Genomic DNA, 17179 nt, shown 5'->3' with positions numbered 1-17179 from the left:
AAACGGACGAAAAGACGACTTTTTCAAAATAAAGTTTTAACATGTTGTTATAATAAATAAGAATGGCAATTTGGATGTCAATCGATATTTTCCAGGACCCCTATTGAAAACTCTTGTTGGCATAGCGCTCGTACTTTGCTACGAGCGCTGTTTCTCACCTTTTTTTTTTTTAAATCAAAATGCTGGTACTCACAACTTTTTTTGGCCCCATAGTGGCTCGCTGTATTCTTTGTTTGGGCACTCCATTTAATTTTTGGTGAAACTATTTGTTAAAAACCATGACATTTGTTAAGGAACATGCCTCCCTCACTCCTTTTTGAGTGCGCCTTTTTTTTTGTTCAATCAATCAATCAATCAATCAAAGTTTATTCATATAGCCCTTAATCACGAGTGTCTCAAAGGGCTGCACAAGCCACAACGACATCCTCGGCTCAGATCCCACATCAGGGCAAGGAAAAACTCAACCCAATGGGTTACAATGAGAAACCTTGGAGGGGACCGCAGATTTGGGAACCCAAAGTTAAGTTAAGTTGTTATTCTTATTTATTTGTTGCTGTGCGTTGGGGTCCCACTCTGGCTGACAGGTTGTGAAACACTGACCTAGGATATGGTGTCTGGAAGCAGTAGAAAAATGGAATAATGTCAACTTGCAATAAGCGGTCTTGTTCCACCAGTGCAGTAGTTTCACTGATGTTTTATTTATTTATAAAAGCCAACATTCAAGGGAAATCTGGTGGATTTTTAACAGCGTCACATTCTAACAAAGGAGTCAACTCACGACAGTCTTCATATCAAAGCCCTAAAATACTTTACAGCAGGTCAGTTGTGAGTGATGTGTTGAGAGCAGAGGTGGGTAGTAACGCACTACATTTACTCCGTTACATCTACTTGAGTAACTTTTGGGATAAATTGTACTTCTAAGAGTAGTTTTAATGCAACATACTTTTACTTTTACTTGAGTATATTTATAGAGAAGAAACGCTACTTTTACTCCGCTCCATTTATCTACATTCAGCTCGCTACTCGCTACTAATTTTTATCGATCTGTTAATGCACGCTTTGTTTGTTTTGGTTTGTCAGACAGACCTTCAAAGTAGGATCTGTCGCATGCCTGCGTTTCACCAATCAAATGCAGTCACTGGTGACGTTTGACTCCGTTTCACCAATCAAACAGAGCCAGGCGGTCACATGATTAACTGCACATAAAGTTTCAGCTTACATGAACTCAACGTCAAATTTGAGGAAGCACATGGCGGTAAGTAATGTTAGTAGATATTTTGGCTGTCACCGTAGGCTGATGTTAGCTTCCCTGCTATGAATCACTGTCAAATGTACATCGTGTGGGGACATTTATTAATGCACTGCAGCCTCATAGACACACACACACACACACACACACACACACACACACACACACACACACACACACACACACACACACACACACACACTCACTCACGCATGCTTAGAAACACCAATCAGAAGTGCACAGTGTGTTCCCAGTTTATGGTTTGCGTAAAGGCTAACTTGTTATTTTCCTTTGTAATCTCTGCCGACTGAGCCTATGGTGCTGTTAAGTTATTGTGGCTCAATTTGCCTTAATTTTTTTAATGTAAATGTATTATTATTTAATATTTATTATTGTTTAAGTTGCTTAAGAGATATTCCTGGCTCTGAATTTGCTCATTGCTATTTTTATGTTTTTGTGCATTATTTGTTGCCGTGATCATTAAACGAACAGGTTACTCATCAGTTACTCAGTACTTGAGTAGTTTTTTTTCACAACATACTTTTTGCTTTTACTCAAGTAAATATTTGGGTGACTACTCCTTACTTTTACTTGAGTAATAAATCTCTAAAGTAACAGTACTCTTACTTGAGTACAATTTCTGGCTACTATACCCACCTCTGGTTGAGAGCAAGTGACTTTCAAACGTTCACAAAAAGATATTTGTTAAAGGTACGGAATAAAGGGTGAGTAGCTCAACTATTCATAATGTACTTTTTATACATGTCAAAAGTCTGAGTAACCATTTTGGTCCACTATTACTTTTCAGAAAGTGTAACAACTGTTAACAAAAGTGCAAAAAAGTAGAGGAGCGTCATAGCGATTCTTATAAACAGCATTATTTATCCACGTCCTCACTAAGCTTCTTCTTGGCCTATGTGACATTTTTTTGTGTGTCAAGGTAGCACAGTAACTGATACTCAGTAATATACTTTGAAACACATCCAGGTCACAAAAGTACAACTAATGAAATCAGAATAAGAAAAACGTGTAATTGAAATATGCATTAAACATTAAAAACTCAATTATGTTGTCCTAATAGAAAATGATTGTCCTTATCTTTGCACAATATTCAGTTCACCTTCTGGGTCTGAGCGAGGATCCTCCTGGACCCCCGCCCATGTCAACGAGTTACGGAGTCATCCTGGGCGTCGAACATGTGACGCTAATCAGCATGAGTGTTTTGGTGTGACAGCAGAATGTCAGGTGGAGTCCTAATGGATCAAGGGAGCACCTCTGGTCAGTAGATGAGCAGGTTTGGCAGGTAGAGGAGGTTTGGTGAAGCTGAGACGATCAGACACAAATGTTTTTTTGAGTTGGGCCACTCTGCCGCCATATTCTGACGTCTTCTCTTCAATGAAAATACCTGAGAAAAACAGAAGGGAATCATGAAGTAAATGATTTGAACTGGCTTCATTTGTAAAACCAAACATCAAGACACATATTTATAGCAATAGCTAACAGGAATCGGAGTTACAATAAAACAGTATCTGAGCTGTATTGGTTTTGGTACTGGTGTGCCTGGATGGATGGATGGATGGATGGATGGATGGATGGATGGATGTGCCTGTGGCCAAACTGTATTATGCGGAATCCCTCAGGGATCCATTCTAAGACATCTATTATCGACTATACCAGAATGATCATTGCTTCTCTAGTTGATAAATGAGCTGTTTTTGTTTTTTTGTCAGTTCCGTTTATGTCAACAACCCGTCAATGTCAACCCCCGGTCCTCTTCTTATTACTAAAAAGATCTTGCTTGAATTGACGTCGACATACAAAAACATGCACCTGGGGATAGGTTGATTGGCAACACTAAATTGGCCCTAGTGTGTGAATGTGAGTGTGAATGTTGTCTGTCTATCTGTGTTGGCCCTGCGATGAGGTGGCGACTTGTCCAGGGTGTACCCTGCCTTCCGCCCGAATGCAGCTGAGATAGGCTCCAGCACCCCCCGTGACCCCAAAAGGGACGAGCAGTAGAAAATGGATGGATGGATACATAATTTCATTGACAAGAAGCATCAAAGTCACTATTTAGCATTAAAACATGCACAGTTCCTGTTCACAGCAAAGTAGGCTTCAAAATAAAAGCATGGCAGCATTATATTCTGGATTGTATTACAAAAAATGCTAAAAACAACCAAATGCATGCATTATATATATTCTTTTACATTGTTAGCCATCGGAAGACAGATCTGTGCATATATTAAGGTTTTATTGTTATTGTAATCAAGACATACAACAAAAATAGCGCAAAACTCTTTCAAATAAAAGGAAAACTCCCGCATGTTCCAAAATCCTTTATTTGTGACTTTTCTGCTTATGTTTCTGGTCAAAGTCATAAGTCATTGTGCAAACAATGGATGGTTTCACTTTTAATTTTGGCTATGTCAAACACTAGTCAGCCAGTCACCATAGCCATAACCACCTCATAAATATTCACATATTTTTTTCCGCTTATCCTTTTCAGGGTTGCAGCAACTTGCAGGGAAGCTGGAGTCTATCCCAGCTGACATAGAGTGACAGGGAGGCTACTCAGTGGCCTAGTGGTTAGAGTGTCCGCCCTGAGATCGGTAGGTTGTGAGTTCAAATCCCGGCCGAGTCATACCAAAGACTATAAAAATGGGACCCATTACCTCCCTGCTTGGCACTCAGCATCAAGGGTTGGAATTGGGGGTTAAATCACCAAAATGATTCCCGGGCGCGGCCACCGCTGCTGCCCACTGCTCCCCTCACCTCCCAGGGGGTGATCAAGGGTGATGGGTCAAATGCAGAGAATAATCTCGCCACACCTAGTGTGTGTGTGACAATCATTGGTACTTTAACTTTTTTAACTTTAACTTTAACATGTGGGCAGGTCAGTCCATGCAGACATACAACATCATGTAGAAGTTTGTTGTGTTTGTTCATTTTTCCTGAATTTAAATAAGACCAAGTAAGTTCAAATGTTTCTTACATGACAACAGCTTTCTAAAAACGGGGACATTTTGTGTTTATGTTTTTGAAGTGTCACATGCATGCAGATGACAAACCTCCATTGCACAAAGGCGCTGTAATATGCATGCCAGGCCACTAGCTGGCGATAGTGAGCAATGCAACTGCACTGGACACGGCAGGAGTGGAGTAAATGTACACTTAACGGAAGTAGGTTAAGCAGTTGTTAAACTTAGCTTAAATATGTTTAATGTTGTTTTCAGGTACTGGTTTTTAGTTTGTGTTTGATTGGATGGATAAAATACAAAAAATACCAGCAAAAATGGGAAAACGATAGAGCAAAAAGAAAACATTTAAACAGAACAAGCTAATGAGCTAGCAAAAGCCAGCAAGACAAAAGTTATTTTTTCAAAATTAAAGACAGATATAAACATATCGAAATGGTCCTCTGACAGCCAAAATGAAACCAATCAGAAAAGAAAAAAAACAAAAAACAGTTTTCAGTTAAAATTAGTCTTGCAGTGGAAACAAATACCAGGCTTTCACAGCATTTAACGGTATTTTTCCACAGTAAAATACTGTAACACAATTTACTGTAACATTACAACAAATGACTGTGAAAATCATGACACCCTCATATTTCAAAGTAAATTACTGTAATCATTGTCCTCTGTAACATCACAACAAATGACTGTCTTATGGGGTTCCGTAGACTACGTTGCTAACTCCTGTACAGTAGGTGGCAGCATGTTGTTAATCTGAAAGACTAATAAACAATAAACTGTTTTGAATTGTGAAGTCACAGCATTTAGTTGTACTTTTTATTGTAGTGAATTTAAAGATCGCAAATATTTTGCTGTAATCGACTGTAAAATGTTCCTGTGAAAGTAATGCAATTATTAGCTAAGCTAGTCAGGTTACTTTTAGACCTCCACCCCAGATCACACCTCACTCCAACCCACTTCTCCAAAGTGGGCTGGCTCAGGGTGGAGGACAGAGTAAAACAACTTGCACTGAGCCTAGTCTATAAAATCCGCTACACCTCCCTGATACCAAAGTACATGTCAAACTACTTCCTTAACGCAAATGACCGCCATAACCACAACATCAGGGGGAGTTCCACTAACCACGTTAAACCCAGATTCCGATCTAACAAAGGTCTAAACTCATTCTCCTTCTATGCCACATCCATATGGAATGCACTCCCAACAAGTGTAAAAGTAAGTGCATCTCTATCCTTCTTCAAAACCGCACTAAAACAACACCTCCAGGCAACCTCAACCCTTGACTAACACCCTCCCCCTTCCACATCCCACCTCCCCGGATTGTAAATAACCAAATGTAAATAATCAAATGTATTTCTAATGTATATACTTGTTCTTATGCTATCTGAACTCACTATGTTCTCTGCTTGCTGAACATATCCTACCAAGTCAGACCTATGTCCATTTCTCTGATGATGCAATTGTTGATGACTGAAGTGCTGATATCAACCAAACCCTCCTCATCCCACCCCCCGGATTGTAAATAATGTAAATAATTCAATGTATATACTCTGATGAATATCTTGTGTGATGACTGTATTATTATGATAGAATATATTTGTACCATGAATTAATTACGTGGAGCCCGACTTAAACAAGTTGAAAAACCTATTGGGGTGTTACCATGTAGCGATCAATTGTACGGAATATGTACTGTACTGTGCAATCTACTAATAAAAGTTTCAATCAATCAATCAAAAGCCAGTATTTTGCTGTGATTTTACAATGAAGGGTTTTAGTGTGCGTAAACATCAACTTAGAATTTCTATCATTTTAAGAAGACCATCAAAGTTAATAATAATTACTCATTTTGTTTGGCTACTCCTTTTCAAATAAATCAATCATATTTATCATCTTTATGTTATGACATATTTTGCATCCATTAATGTCTACCACAGAACCTCCGAAGGGAACATTGACCACTCGTTCTCACCACCAAGCCTCTCTTGTTTTCTCACCTCTGGCTTGTGTGCTGACCCTCTCTGCGCCTGACAGCTGGGCTTTGAGTGCTGCTTTGTTGCCATGGCTACTAAGATGGGGCCTGTAGAGAGGAGCCCAGTCGCCGAGGTTGTCCGAGCTGCTGCCTGATTCACTGTCGCTGCCCTCATCGGGGTCCTTCAGGTCGTCATCGGCGCTGCAGGAGTCCGTCTCGTCCTCGGATGATTGGTGGTTCTGTGCCCAGAGAAGCACCATGTTAAGATCTGTGGGGGTTTATCTTATTGGCCGGGCTTACGAACACGTCCGCTCACAGTGGTCGTGTCCATGCAGGGAGGATGGCTTTCTTCTGTTAATCCAAGCTGCTGGGCCTCTTTTCCTGCCTGCACGTCTGCTGTCTGGATGCCATTCATACGATCATGTTGGAGTCTGAGGCGGGGGGGGGGGGGACAATCACAGAACAATCAGGCCAACCTTTGAGTCGCCTCATTGAAACACATAACTTGAAGAATCAGCAAACTGCTAGCATCAGTTCACTGTCCATCTCATCAAAGGCTGTGAGTGACGTCATAATGGGGACAGAGAGCTGGCGTCATGTTTTTATGAGCAACATGTCAACATGACTACAGTGGTGCTATTGTTTAACTGCACTGCATCATCATTTTGGCGTTCATTAAGGTTAATTACACATCTGCACTTTTTTTTTTTTTTTTTACTATCCAACAATGCTTCCCTTATTTATTTATTCATATTACTGTAAAATAAGTACCGTATTTTTCGGACTATAAGTCACAGTTTTTTTCATAGTTTGGCCGGGGGTGCGACTTATACTCAGGAGCGACTTATGTGTGAAATTATTAACACATTACCGTAAAATATCAAATAATATTATTTAGCTCATTCGCATAAGAGACTAGACGTATAAGATTTCATGGGATTTAGCGATTAGGAGTGACAGATTGTTTGGTAAACGTATAGCATGTTCTATATGTTATAGTTATTTGAATGACTCTTACCATAATATGTTACGTTAACATACCAGTTGGTTATTTATGCCTCATATAACGTACACTTATTCAGCCTGTTGTTCACTATTCTTTATTTATTTTAAATTGCCTTTCAAATGTCTATTCTTGGTGTTGGGTTTTATCAAATAAATTTCCCCAAAAAATGCGACTTATTCTCCAGTGCGACTTATATATGTTTTTTTCCTTCTTTATTATGCATTTTCGGCCGGTGCGACTTATACTCCGGAGCGACTTATAGTCCGAAAAATACGGTAATGGTTATTATATAGGGGATTTATCTCCAGAAAGCTATGGGACAGCTTCACTATTATTCTTCTTTTGAAAACCAGCAACCTATATTTGTTTTATTTCTTTTGTCAGAGTTACACATTTCCAATAATATATTGTCCCGCTATCCATAATACAAGTGTTCACTGTAGATCCTTGGGGCGCCAGTTGAATAGTACTTTTTATAATTTTCTTTTATTATTTAAAAAATGATACATGAGTAGCTCTTAAAATGAACTTACATTACATTAATATAATTGTTGTTATTATTGAACTTTTTTAAAATATGTATTGGCACATTTTCAGAATGTATTACTATTATTTTTATTGTAATAATAATGACAACAACAACAATAATCCATTCATCCATCCATCCATTTTCTACCGCTTGTCCCTTTCGGGGTAGCGGGGGGTCGCAGGAGCCTATCTCAGCTGCATTCGGGCGGTATGCGGGGTACACCCTGGACAAGTCGCCACCTCATCGCAGAACAACAATAATAATAATTATGTACCATTAATAAAAAATTATAATAATTAGTAATAATAATTATGCATCATTAATAGCAACAATGGTACTATTGATAATTATTATAATTAACAATTATGTATTATTAATAGCAATAATAATAATATTAATAATGATTATTATTATTATTATTAAACTATTCTAAACGTGTGTTGGCCCAGCTGTCCATCCATCCGTTTACCACCGCTTGTCCCTCTCGGGGTCGCGAGGGTGCTGGAGCCTATCTCAGCTGCATTCGTGCGGAAGGCGGGGTACACCCTGGACAAGTCACCACCTCATCACAGGGCTAACGCAGATAGACAGACAACATTCACACTCACATTCACACACTAGGGCCAATTTAGTGTTGCCAGTCCACCTATCCCCAGGTGCATGTCTTTGGAGGTAGGAGGAAGCCGGAGTACCAGGAGGGAACCCACGCAGTCACGGGGAGAACATGCAAACTCCATACAGAAAGACCCCAAGCCAGGGGATGGAACCCAGGTTCTTCTTATTGTGAGGCACCAGCATTAACCCCTGGTTCACCATGCTGCCCTTGTATTGGCCCATTTTAGGAACATTTATTCTATTTGTTTATTTTCTATTTATTTATTATTTATTTGTACATTTATTTTAGTACAAGGTTCCAACGGCTCATTTGTTGACTCATTTCAGTAACAGGACTGAAAGTAACAGGAGTGAGATTTTAGCTTGGAATTAGCTACCGTATTTTTCGGAGTATAAGTCGCACCGGAGTATAAGTCGCACCTGCCGAAAATGCATAATAAAGAAGGGAAAAAACATATATAAGTCGCACTGGAGTATAAGACGCATTTTTTGGGGAAATGTATTTGATAAAACCCAACACCAAGAATAGACATTTAAAAGGCAATTTAATAAATAAAGAATAGTGAACAACAGGCTGAATAAGTGTACGTTATATGACGCATAAATAAGCAACTGGTATGTTAACGTAACATATTATGGTAAGAGTCATTCAAATAACTATAACATATAGAACATGCTATACATTTACCAAACAATCTGTCACTCCTAATCGCTAAATCCCATGAAATCTTATACGTCTAGTCTCTTACGTGAATGAGCTAAATAATATTATTTGATATTTTACGGTAATGTGGTAATAATTTCACACATAAGTCACTCCTGAGTATAAGTCGCACCCCTGGCCAAACTATGAAAAAAACCGCGATTTATAGTCCGAAAAATACGGTAATTGTCTTTTAAAGGGGACCTATTATGCAAAAACAATTTTTCTTACCTATTTTTGGGATTTGCATATAAGTCCCGAAAATTTGATATCAAACCCTGGAGGCTTTGCGGAGATATTTATTAAATATTCTTGCCTTCCTTCATATTTCTTTCAATAGAGCCGTTTGAAATTTGCTCTGACTTGTGATATTTTCTGACTTTTGACGTCAGCGGATGTCTCCATACATAACAGAATTTTACCCAAAGACCTGTGCGCGAATCCGTCATTGTAGTCCGACATTGTAGTCAGTAAGTGCTTTCTTTTTCTCCCCCCTCTTGCTGCGGAGAAGACTGGCTCGTACATGCACATGCATCCCCCACTGTTGCCCTTTCCGATATAAATAAACATATATTTATAATATATCTGTCAGTAGACTCGATATGGAAGCGCTGAAAACTACAACAAAGATGACGGCGAGAAGACGCAGTCGAAGTAGAACTATGTAAATAAAAAAATACAAAGCGGTTTGAACATGGTAAAACCTAACCTATGCAAAAAAAGACAAAAGCACCATTAATACATGTTATGTAAACCACAAGGAAGTGTTTAAAATGTAGAAAAAAATCATATTGTGACCCCTTTAACTGTAATTTTAGACACCATAATTATTATTATTTTTTTTTTTAAACCTCGCTCCCTTCTGTTTTTGTCCGTCCCTACCAGCTGCTTTTTCTTCCAAGATCCTTGTTGATGATGTTAATTTGGTTGGATTTTACTCTTTTGAATGTTTATTAAGGATTTTAGTACAGTTGGAGAGTGGCTTCTGTGTGTGTGCGCGCATGTTGCCAGCACAGTTCAGTTGTTACTAAATAGAAAGTTGATCCATCACGTCCTTGCTATGTTTGTGTACAGCACTTTATATTGTGTTCAAAGTCTACACACCTTCACTAAAATATGGACTTTTATTGAGGCTGGAACCCATTGTTCATATTTACAATGTTTCTTCTGGGGAACTCTGCTTCACTGCACAAACTTTTAGATATACAAACCATGCTCAAAAACCAATTAAGTTCGTAAATCGAGGTTACAATACATTCTAAATGTGTATTTATTTCATTTTTGTGCAATACTAATACATCTGTTGACTCATTTCAGCAGCAGGACTGAAAGTAACAGGAGTGAGTTTTAGCAAATACATGAAATATAGCCACATGATATTTTTGCTAATTATATGTTGACATTACAGTGATTCAACCCCCCAAAAATCTGAGAAATAAAATTAAGGTAACAGGACTGCTGCAATTTTTAACCCAGTCATAGTTGAAATATCAAATATATAGAAAATAAATGAATAAACTGACTTCTAGCCTTCTAATAGTCTGCAGATAATCTGAATGATGTAACTTTCTGTGGACCATGTGATTTATGGAATATCCCAAATGTTTCAGAGGAAGTCATGTGCAAAGTGAGTGAAAACCCATGGAATAAGGTGTGAATTTGTCTGAATTGTTTTTGTTTTCTTTAAGACATCAAGTCAAAGCATTCTTGAGATTAAAAAGTAACACAGCTATTAAATAATAAACATTTTTGATTGGCCCTGCGATGAGGTGGCGACTTGTCCAGGGTGTACCCCGCCTTCCGCCCGATTGTAGCTGAGATAGGCTCCAGCGCCCCCCGCGACCCCAAAGGGAATAAGCGGTAGAAAATGGATGGATGAATGGCATTTTTGATTGATGTAAATCAGGATATTCCAAAATAAAGTCACAGTTTGGAAGAGGGCACAGGCAACATTGTTCAATTTAAAATGCATTATTTTAAACTGCATTTATTAAATATGCATTTAGATCAATATTCATAACCCTTTTTTTCCCCTCTACAGTTAATCCTTTCATGCATTTATACTTTTTATTTCCTGAATGGGACCAATTCAGTCTACCAACACAGGAAGTGATTGGTAGATCTGTTTGTTTCTACTCCTTTTTAGAAAGGTGGAAAGTACTTGAATGTGATCTTGCATGCATATATATATATATACATATAAAAACTATTACCATAACTGATGGGAGCTGTTTACTTAGCTACAAAAGGTCACCAATATTTTGTGAGCACAACCACAAGAATAAACTTACTGCAAAGGCAATACCCACTATATTGTTAATTAGTTCTACAACATGTCTGTATTAGAACAGAATAAACATATGGAGTAGTTCTATGTTATACTTGGCTATGTATGTGTAAAGCACTCACTTTTTAAAATGATGGACATTATTATTAAATAATATGCTGCGTTCAATTGCTCTTTCTGTCTTTTGTAGTTGAATTCACAAATCAAACAAACCTAATCCGAAATGCATCATTCACACTGCACCATGTGACATTTCAACAGAATTCTATTTTTATTAGTGTGCTAACCTGTTGTTCATCATGGTCTGGAGAAGTTTGGAGGACCTGAACACATCGACCTCTCCGATCACAAAGACGCTGACGTCTCCATCGCGACCGAGCAGCCAGCTCACACGCTTACTGGATGCTGCAAGCAACAACAAAAAGAAAAACAAGCGGTACAAAATAGATGGATGCAACTTCAGATTGTCATCTTTCTGTATGACTGAAAAAAAGATTGAGACTGTTATGAAGGCTTGCATCCAGAAGATGGTGCTGTCCTTTAAGTTTCATCCTCCCGGAGCCTCTGTGGGTTGAATATTCCTGCCCCTTTATTTCACAAAATCATGTTTGTTTTGGTGAAGACTCATAATGTGAGTCTACTTTTCTAAACTGAACACATATATATAAACGCCGCACTTTTGTTTTTGCTCCCATTTTTCATGAGCAGAACTCAAAAATGTAAAACTTTTACTATATACACAAAGACCTATTTCGCTCAAATATTGTTCACAAATTTGTATACAAATCTGTGTTAGTGAGCACTTCTTCTTTGCCAAAATAGTCCAAGATGCTAATTAAACAGCATGATAATTGCACACATGTGCCTTTGGCCGCCCACGGTAAAAGTAACAGTTTTGCTTTATTATGGTCTGGGGGCGTCAGAAAACTAGTCGTGTCTGGTGTGAGCACCATTTGCCTCACACAGTTGATCAGCATAGAGTTGATCAGGTTGTTGGTTGTGGCCTGTGGAATGTTGGTCCACTCCTCTTCAAAGACTGTGCCAAGTTGCTGGATATTGGCAGGAAGTGGAACACATTGTCGTATACGCCGATCCACGGCATCCCAAACATGCTCAATGGGTGACATGTCCAGTGAGTATGCTGGCCTTGCAAGAACTGGGATGTTTTCAGCTTCCAGGAATTGCGTACAGATCCTTGCAACGTGGGGTCGTGCATTGTCATGCTGCAACATGAGGTGATGGTCTGGGGTGAATGGCATGCAGATGAGCTTCCCTGAGGCGGTTTCTCACAGTTTGTGAAACAATTATTTGAGATGATCATAGAGGTGCACCTGCTGCAGGTGGAGGTCCTAGGCTGGTGTTGTTACATTTGGTCTGTGGTTGTGGGGCCGGTTGGATGTACTGCCAAATTCTCTGAAACGCCTTTGGCGATGGCTTATGGTAGATAAATGAACATTCAATTCACGGCCAACAGCTCTGGTGGATTTCCTGCCGTCTGCAATACAACTGCACGCACCCTTAAAACTTGCAACATCTGTGGCATTTTGCCGCGTGATAAAACTGCACATTTTAGAGTGTCCTTTCATTGTGGGCAGCCTAAGTCATATCTGTGCAATAATCATGCTGTTTCATCAGCATCTTGATATGCCACACCATGGGGACGGCGTGGCGAAGTTGGGAGAGTGGCCGTGCCAGCAACCTGAGGGTTACTAGTTCAATCCCCACCTTCTACTATCCTAGTCGCGTCTGTTGTGTCCTTGAGCAAGACACTTCACCCTTGCTCCTGATGGGTCCTGGTTAGCGCCTTGCATGGCAGCTCCCGCCATCAGTGTGTGAATGTGTGTGTGAATGGGTAAATGTGGAAATAGTGTCAAAGCGCTTTGAGTTCCTTAAAAAGGTAGAAAAGCGCTATACAAGTACAACCCATTTACCATTTACCAGTGAGGTAGGGTGAATGATCTTGACAAAGAAGAAATGCTCACTAACACAGATTTAGACACATTTGTGAACAATATTTGAGAGAAATAGGTATTTTGTGTATATAGTAAAAGATTTAGATTTTTGAGTTCCATCCATCCATTTTCTATCGCTTGTCCCTCTTTGGGTTGCGGGGGTGCTGGGGCCTATCCCGACTGCACTCAAGCAGAAGGCGAAGTACACCCTGGACAAGTCGCCACCTCATCGCAGGGCCAACACAGATAGACAGACAACATTCACACACTAGGGCCAATCTAGTGTTGCCAATCAACCTATCCCCCAGGTGCATGTCTTTGGAGGAGGGAGGAAGCCGGAAACAGCTGTAAATGTCACAAGAACATGACAAAAGACTATTTTGATAGTAGGCCTTGATTGATAATCCATCACTCCTGCTTATGGTTATGTTGTCATACATTTATACATGCTGAGGATCAAACTATGATTCACCAATCCGTCGACCTACTCTATAGTATTCTACCTTACTCATCTCACTAAGTTACAATAGTACTAATTCTCTCACTTGCAGGCATTCCCACTTCCAAAGCTGCAGATGTCATATTCCAATTATTGTTTTTAGTGCTATAGCACAGTAGAAGTAAACATCAGGAATTGTAGTACACATCAATTGATCATAGTAATATCACTTTCAACTTTTTTAGTTTGTTATTGTCCCCTGTAGTAGGCACTCATGCTCTCAGAGGCAACGCAAACAATATTGTTAGAGTTCTCATAATTACTTTCAGTAGTAGCAGTAATACCAATAATATGCTATGGATGTTGTCATTCATCCAGGTCATTGTATTCTCATGCCCTGCGAATATCATAATGTTAATAACAAAGCGTCATCATCATTATTGCACTTGTGGAGAGGAAGTTTTTCCTTGCCTCTGTCCCCAAAGTGCTTGCTAATGTTGGGTTCATTCTAGGCGTCAGTGCCTTGAAATAACTTTTGTTGTGAATTAGCGCAATATAAATTAATTTGATTTGACCATTCAATGAGAAATTGACATTTGAAAAAGTATGTCTAAAGAAGCCAGATGAGGTGATTCGGGCATCTGGTCAGGATGCCACCCGAACAACTCCCTAGGGAGGTGTTTAGGGCACGTCCGACCGGTAGGAGGCCATGGGGAAGACCCAGGACACGTTGGGAAGACTATGTCTCCCGGCTGGCCTGGGAACGCCTCGGGATCCCCCGGGAAGAGCTGGACCAAGTGGCTGGGGAGAGGGAAGTCTGGGCTTCCCTGCTTAGGCTGCTGCCCCCGCGACCCGACCTCGGATAAGCGGGAGAAGATGGGTGGATGGATGGATGTCTAAAGTTGTTTGGGTAACACTTTAGTACGTGGAACATATGCACCATTAATTAGTTGTTTATTAAAGTAACAAAGACTTAATTTAGAGTTATATGGACACTAGGGGAACATATAAGGGTTAGGGTTAGGGTTACTAATAAGCAATAATTCTGAGGTTATTGAGGGAAGACTCTTAATTAATGGCTTACTGGTTGGCCATGCAGAAAAAGGCATTAATAAGTACTTAATAATGACTAATTAAAAAACAATATGTTACTAATTTGCATGTTAATAAGCAACCAATTAATGGTGAATATGTGTTCCCCATACTAAAGTGTTACCGTTGTTTGTATAGATACAAACTTTTTTGCACCCTTTTAAATGGTGCAAAAGACTATCTTTACTTGAAAAACAAATATTTTATATTAAAATGTATAAGTGCACATTGAAAATGTGGCTTTGGGATGAATCATTTTGGGCTTTCCTGTCATTTTTAATTTTAATTTAAGCATATTTAATTCTCCAGTTTTGTCATTTATTATTATTATTGTTGAAAAGAAGCTATCTTTAGCAGTTATTTGATGAGTTGACAACACAGTAGGCAAGAACAGCCCCATTGAGACAGTTGTTTTCCATCCCATTAGTCCTTCTGAGGTATTGCACCTGCGATGGCATCAGGGTGCGGTTGGAGAATACAAAAGAGCTGCTTTGTCAAGCAGGCTGGATGAATTCAGATGTATAAACAAGGGTAGCTTTGTTAGAGGTTATGTATTTATTACAGTCACGCAGGTGCATGAGAGCGCAACGTCTCACGCTGAGGTCAGCGAACCAGTCGTGCTGTGTCTGGGAAACACACCTTTTAGTTTGCACATACTGAGCAGTCCAAAGAGCGGCCCAGGGGGCATTATATTTACTGGCCCTCGGCATACTCTAGAAACAAAATTAAACTAAAAAAAAAAAAAAGCATAGCAGAATTGGGAAAGGTAAATAGAAAACATAAAGACACAATGTTGTGCAAAAAGCTGAAATGTTAGTATTAAATTTGACTAGGGCTGTCAAATGGTTATTATTTTAAATCAGATTAATCATATTTTGAAATTAATCATGATTAATCACAGGTGATTACTCGCTTGCAGAATTCAAATGGACTGAAGAAAAGACCCCAATATTTGTACACAAATGCAATTTTATTATCAGAATGTCATTCAGGAACATTTGCACAAAACTTTTATCTAATGTTCTTTCTGGCTGGATTTTGGAGTGACAATTCGCCAGTGAGTACACCAGTTAAAGTCTCCCCATTCATTTTTGTATACTGATTGATCTGATCAATGACCGTTTTACGGTTAAGGTAAAAGAGCTTGTACGGTCAAAACAAATTGCATGATTAATCAAAGTGTCCATCCATCCATTTTCTACCGCTTATTCCCTTCGGGGTCGCGGGGTAATCAAAGTGTGCTCATGATTTTTTTTTTTTTTTTTATTAATAGCGTGATACTTTTAACTGCCATCCGGGAACAAATAAAGTTTTTTTTTAATAGAATTTAATTAAATTGAATGAGTTAACTTGTTAATTTTGACATCCCTATTTATAACACAAGGATGTTTTAGTTGTTCCCACAAAACTGTCATGTTGCTGTGGTTTTGTGCCCACATAATTTATTAGGATAAAGCTAAACAAATACAGTGGTGCCTCGTTTACTGCTGTTAAAGTTGTTCCGGACAAGACTGTGACACCTGAATTTCTGCGAAGTTACATACAAATGGCAGAATTACTATTATATTATTCTAATTTTATCTTTATATACTACAAACCCCGTTTCCATATGAGTTGGGAAATTGTGTTACATGTAAATATAAACGGAATACAATGATTTGCAAATCCTTTTCAACCCATATTCAATTGAATGCACTACAAAGACAAGATATTTGATGTTCAAACTCATAAACTTTATTTTTTTTTTGCAAATAATAATTAACTTAGAATTTCATGGCTGCAACACGTGCCAAAGTAATTGGGAAAGGGCATGTTCACCACTGTGTTACATGGCCTTTCCTTTTAACAACACTCAGTAAACGTTTGGGAACTGGGGAGACACATTTTTTAAGCTTCTCAGGTGGAATTATTTCCCATTCTTGCTTGATGTACAGCTTAAGTTGTTCAACAGTCCGGGGGTCTCTGTTGTGGCTTCATAATGCGCCACACATTTTCAACGGGAGACAGGTCTGGATTACAAGCAGGCCAGTCTAGTACCCGCACTCTTTTACTATGAAGCCAAGTTGATGTAACACGTGGCTTGGCATTGTCTTGCTAAAATAAGCAGGGGCGTCCATGGTAACGTTGCTTGGATGGCAACATATGTTGCTCCAAAACCTGTATGTACCTTTCAGCATAAATGGCGCCTTCACAGATGTGTAAGTTACCCATGTCTTGGGCACTAAAACACCCCCATACCATCACACATGCTGGCTTTTCAACTTTGCGCCTATAACAATCCGAATGGTTCTTTTTCTCTTTGGTCTGGAGGACACGACGTCCACAGTTTCCAAAAACAATTTGAAATGTGGACTCGT

At 39.1% G+C, this 17179-nt stretch overlaps 1 protein-coding gene across 1 annotated transcript in view; it reads right to left on the bottom strand.

Moving 5' to 3' along the window:
• Positions 1-659: 659 nt before the first annotated feature.
• The window catches only part of LOC133575124 (uncharacterized), a 36520-nt gene continuing 20000 nt past the window's right edge, over positions 660-17179 (bottom strand). The window contains exons 3-6 of the mRNA XM_061927599.2: positions 11627-11744; positions 6516-6630; positions 6225-6438; positions 660-2654 (exon numbers count right to left, since the gene is read on the bottom strand). Of these exons, the coding sequence (XP_061783583.2) occupies positions 2503-2654; positions 6225-6438; positions 6516-6630; positions 11627-11744 (599 nt within the window). The 3' untranslated portion in view covers positions 660-2502. The remainder of the gene's footprint in view (positions 2655-6224; positions 6439-6515; positions 6631-11626; positions 11745-17179) is intronic.

This window comes from Nerophis lumbriciformis, linkage group LG35 (genome assembly GCF_033978685.3).
Source record: "Nerophis lumbriciformis linkage group LG35, RoL_Nlum_v2.1, whole genome shotgun sequence".
Taxonomy (NCBI): Eukaryota; Metazoa; Chordata; class Actinopteri; order Syngnathiformes; family Syngnathidae; genus Nerophis; species Nerophis lumbriciformis.
The sequence above is the reverse complement of the archived record's forward strand: the minus strand, read 5'-3'. Positions and strand labels throughout refer to the sequence as shown.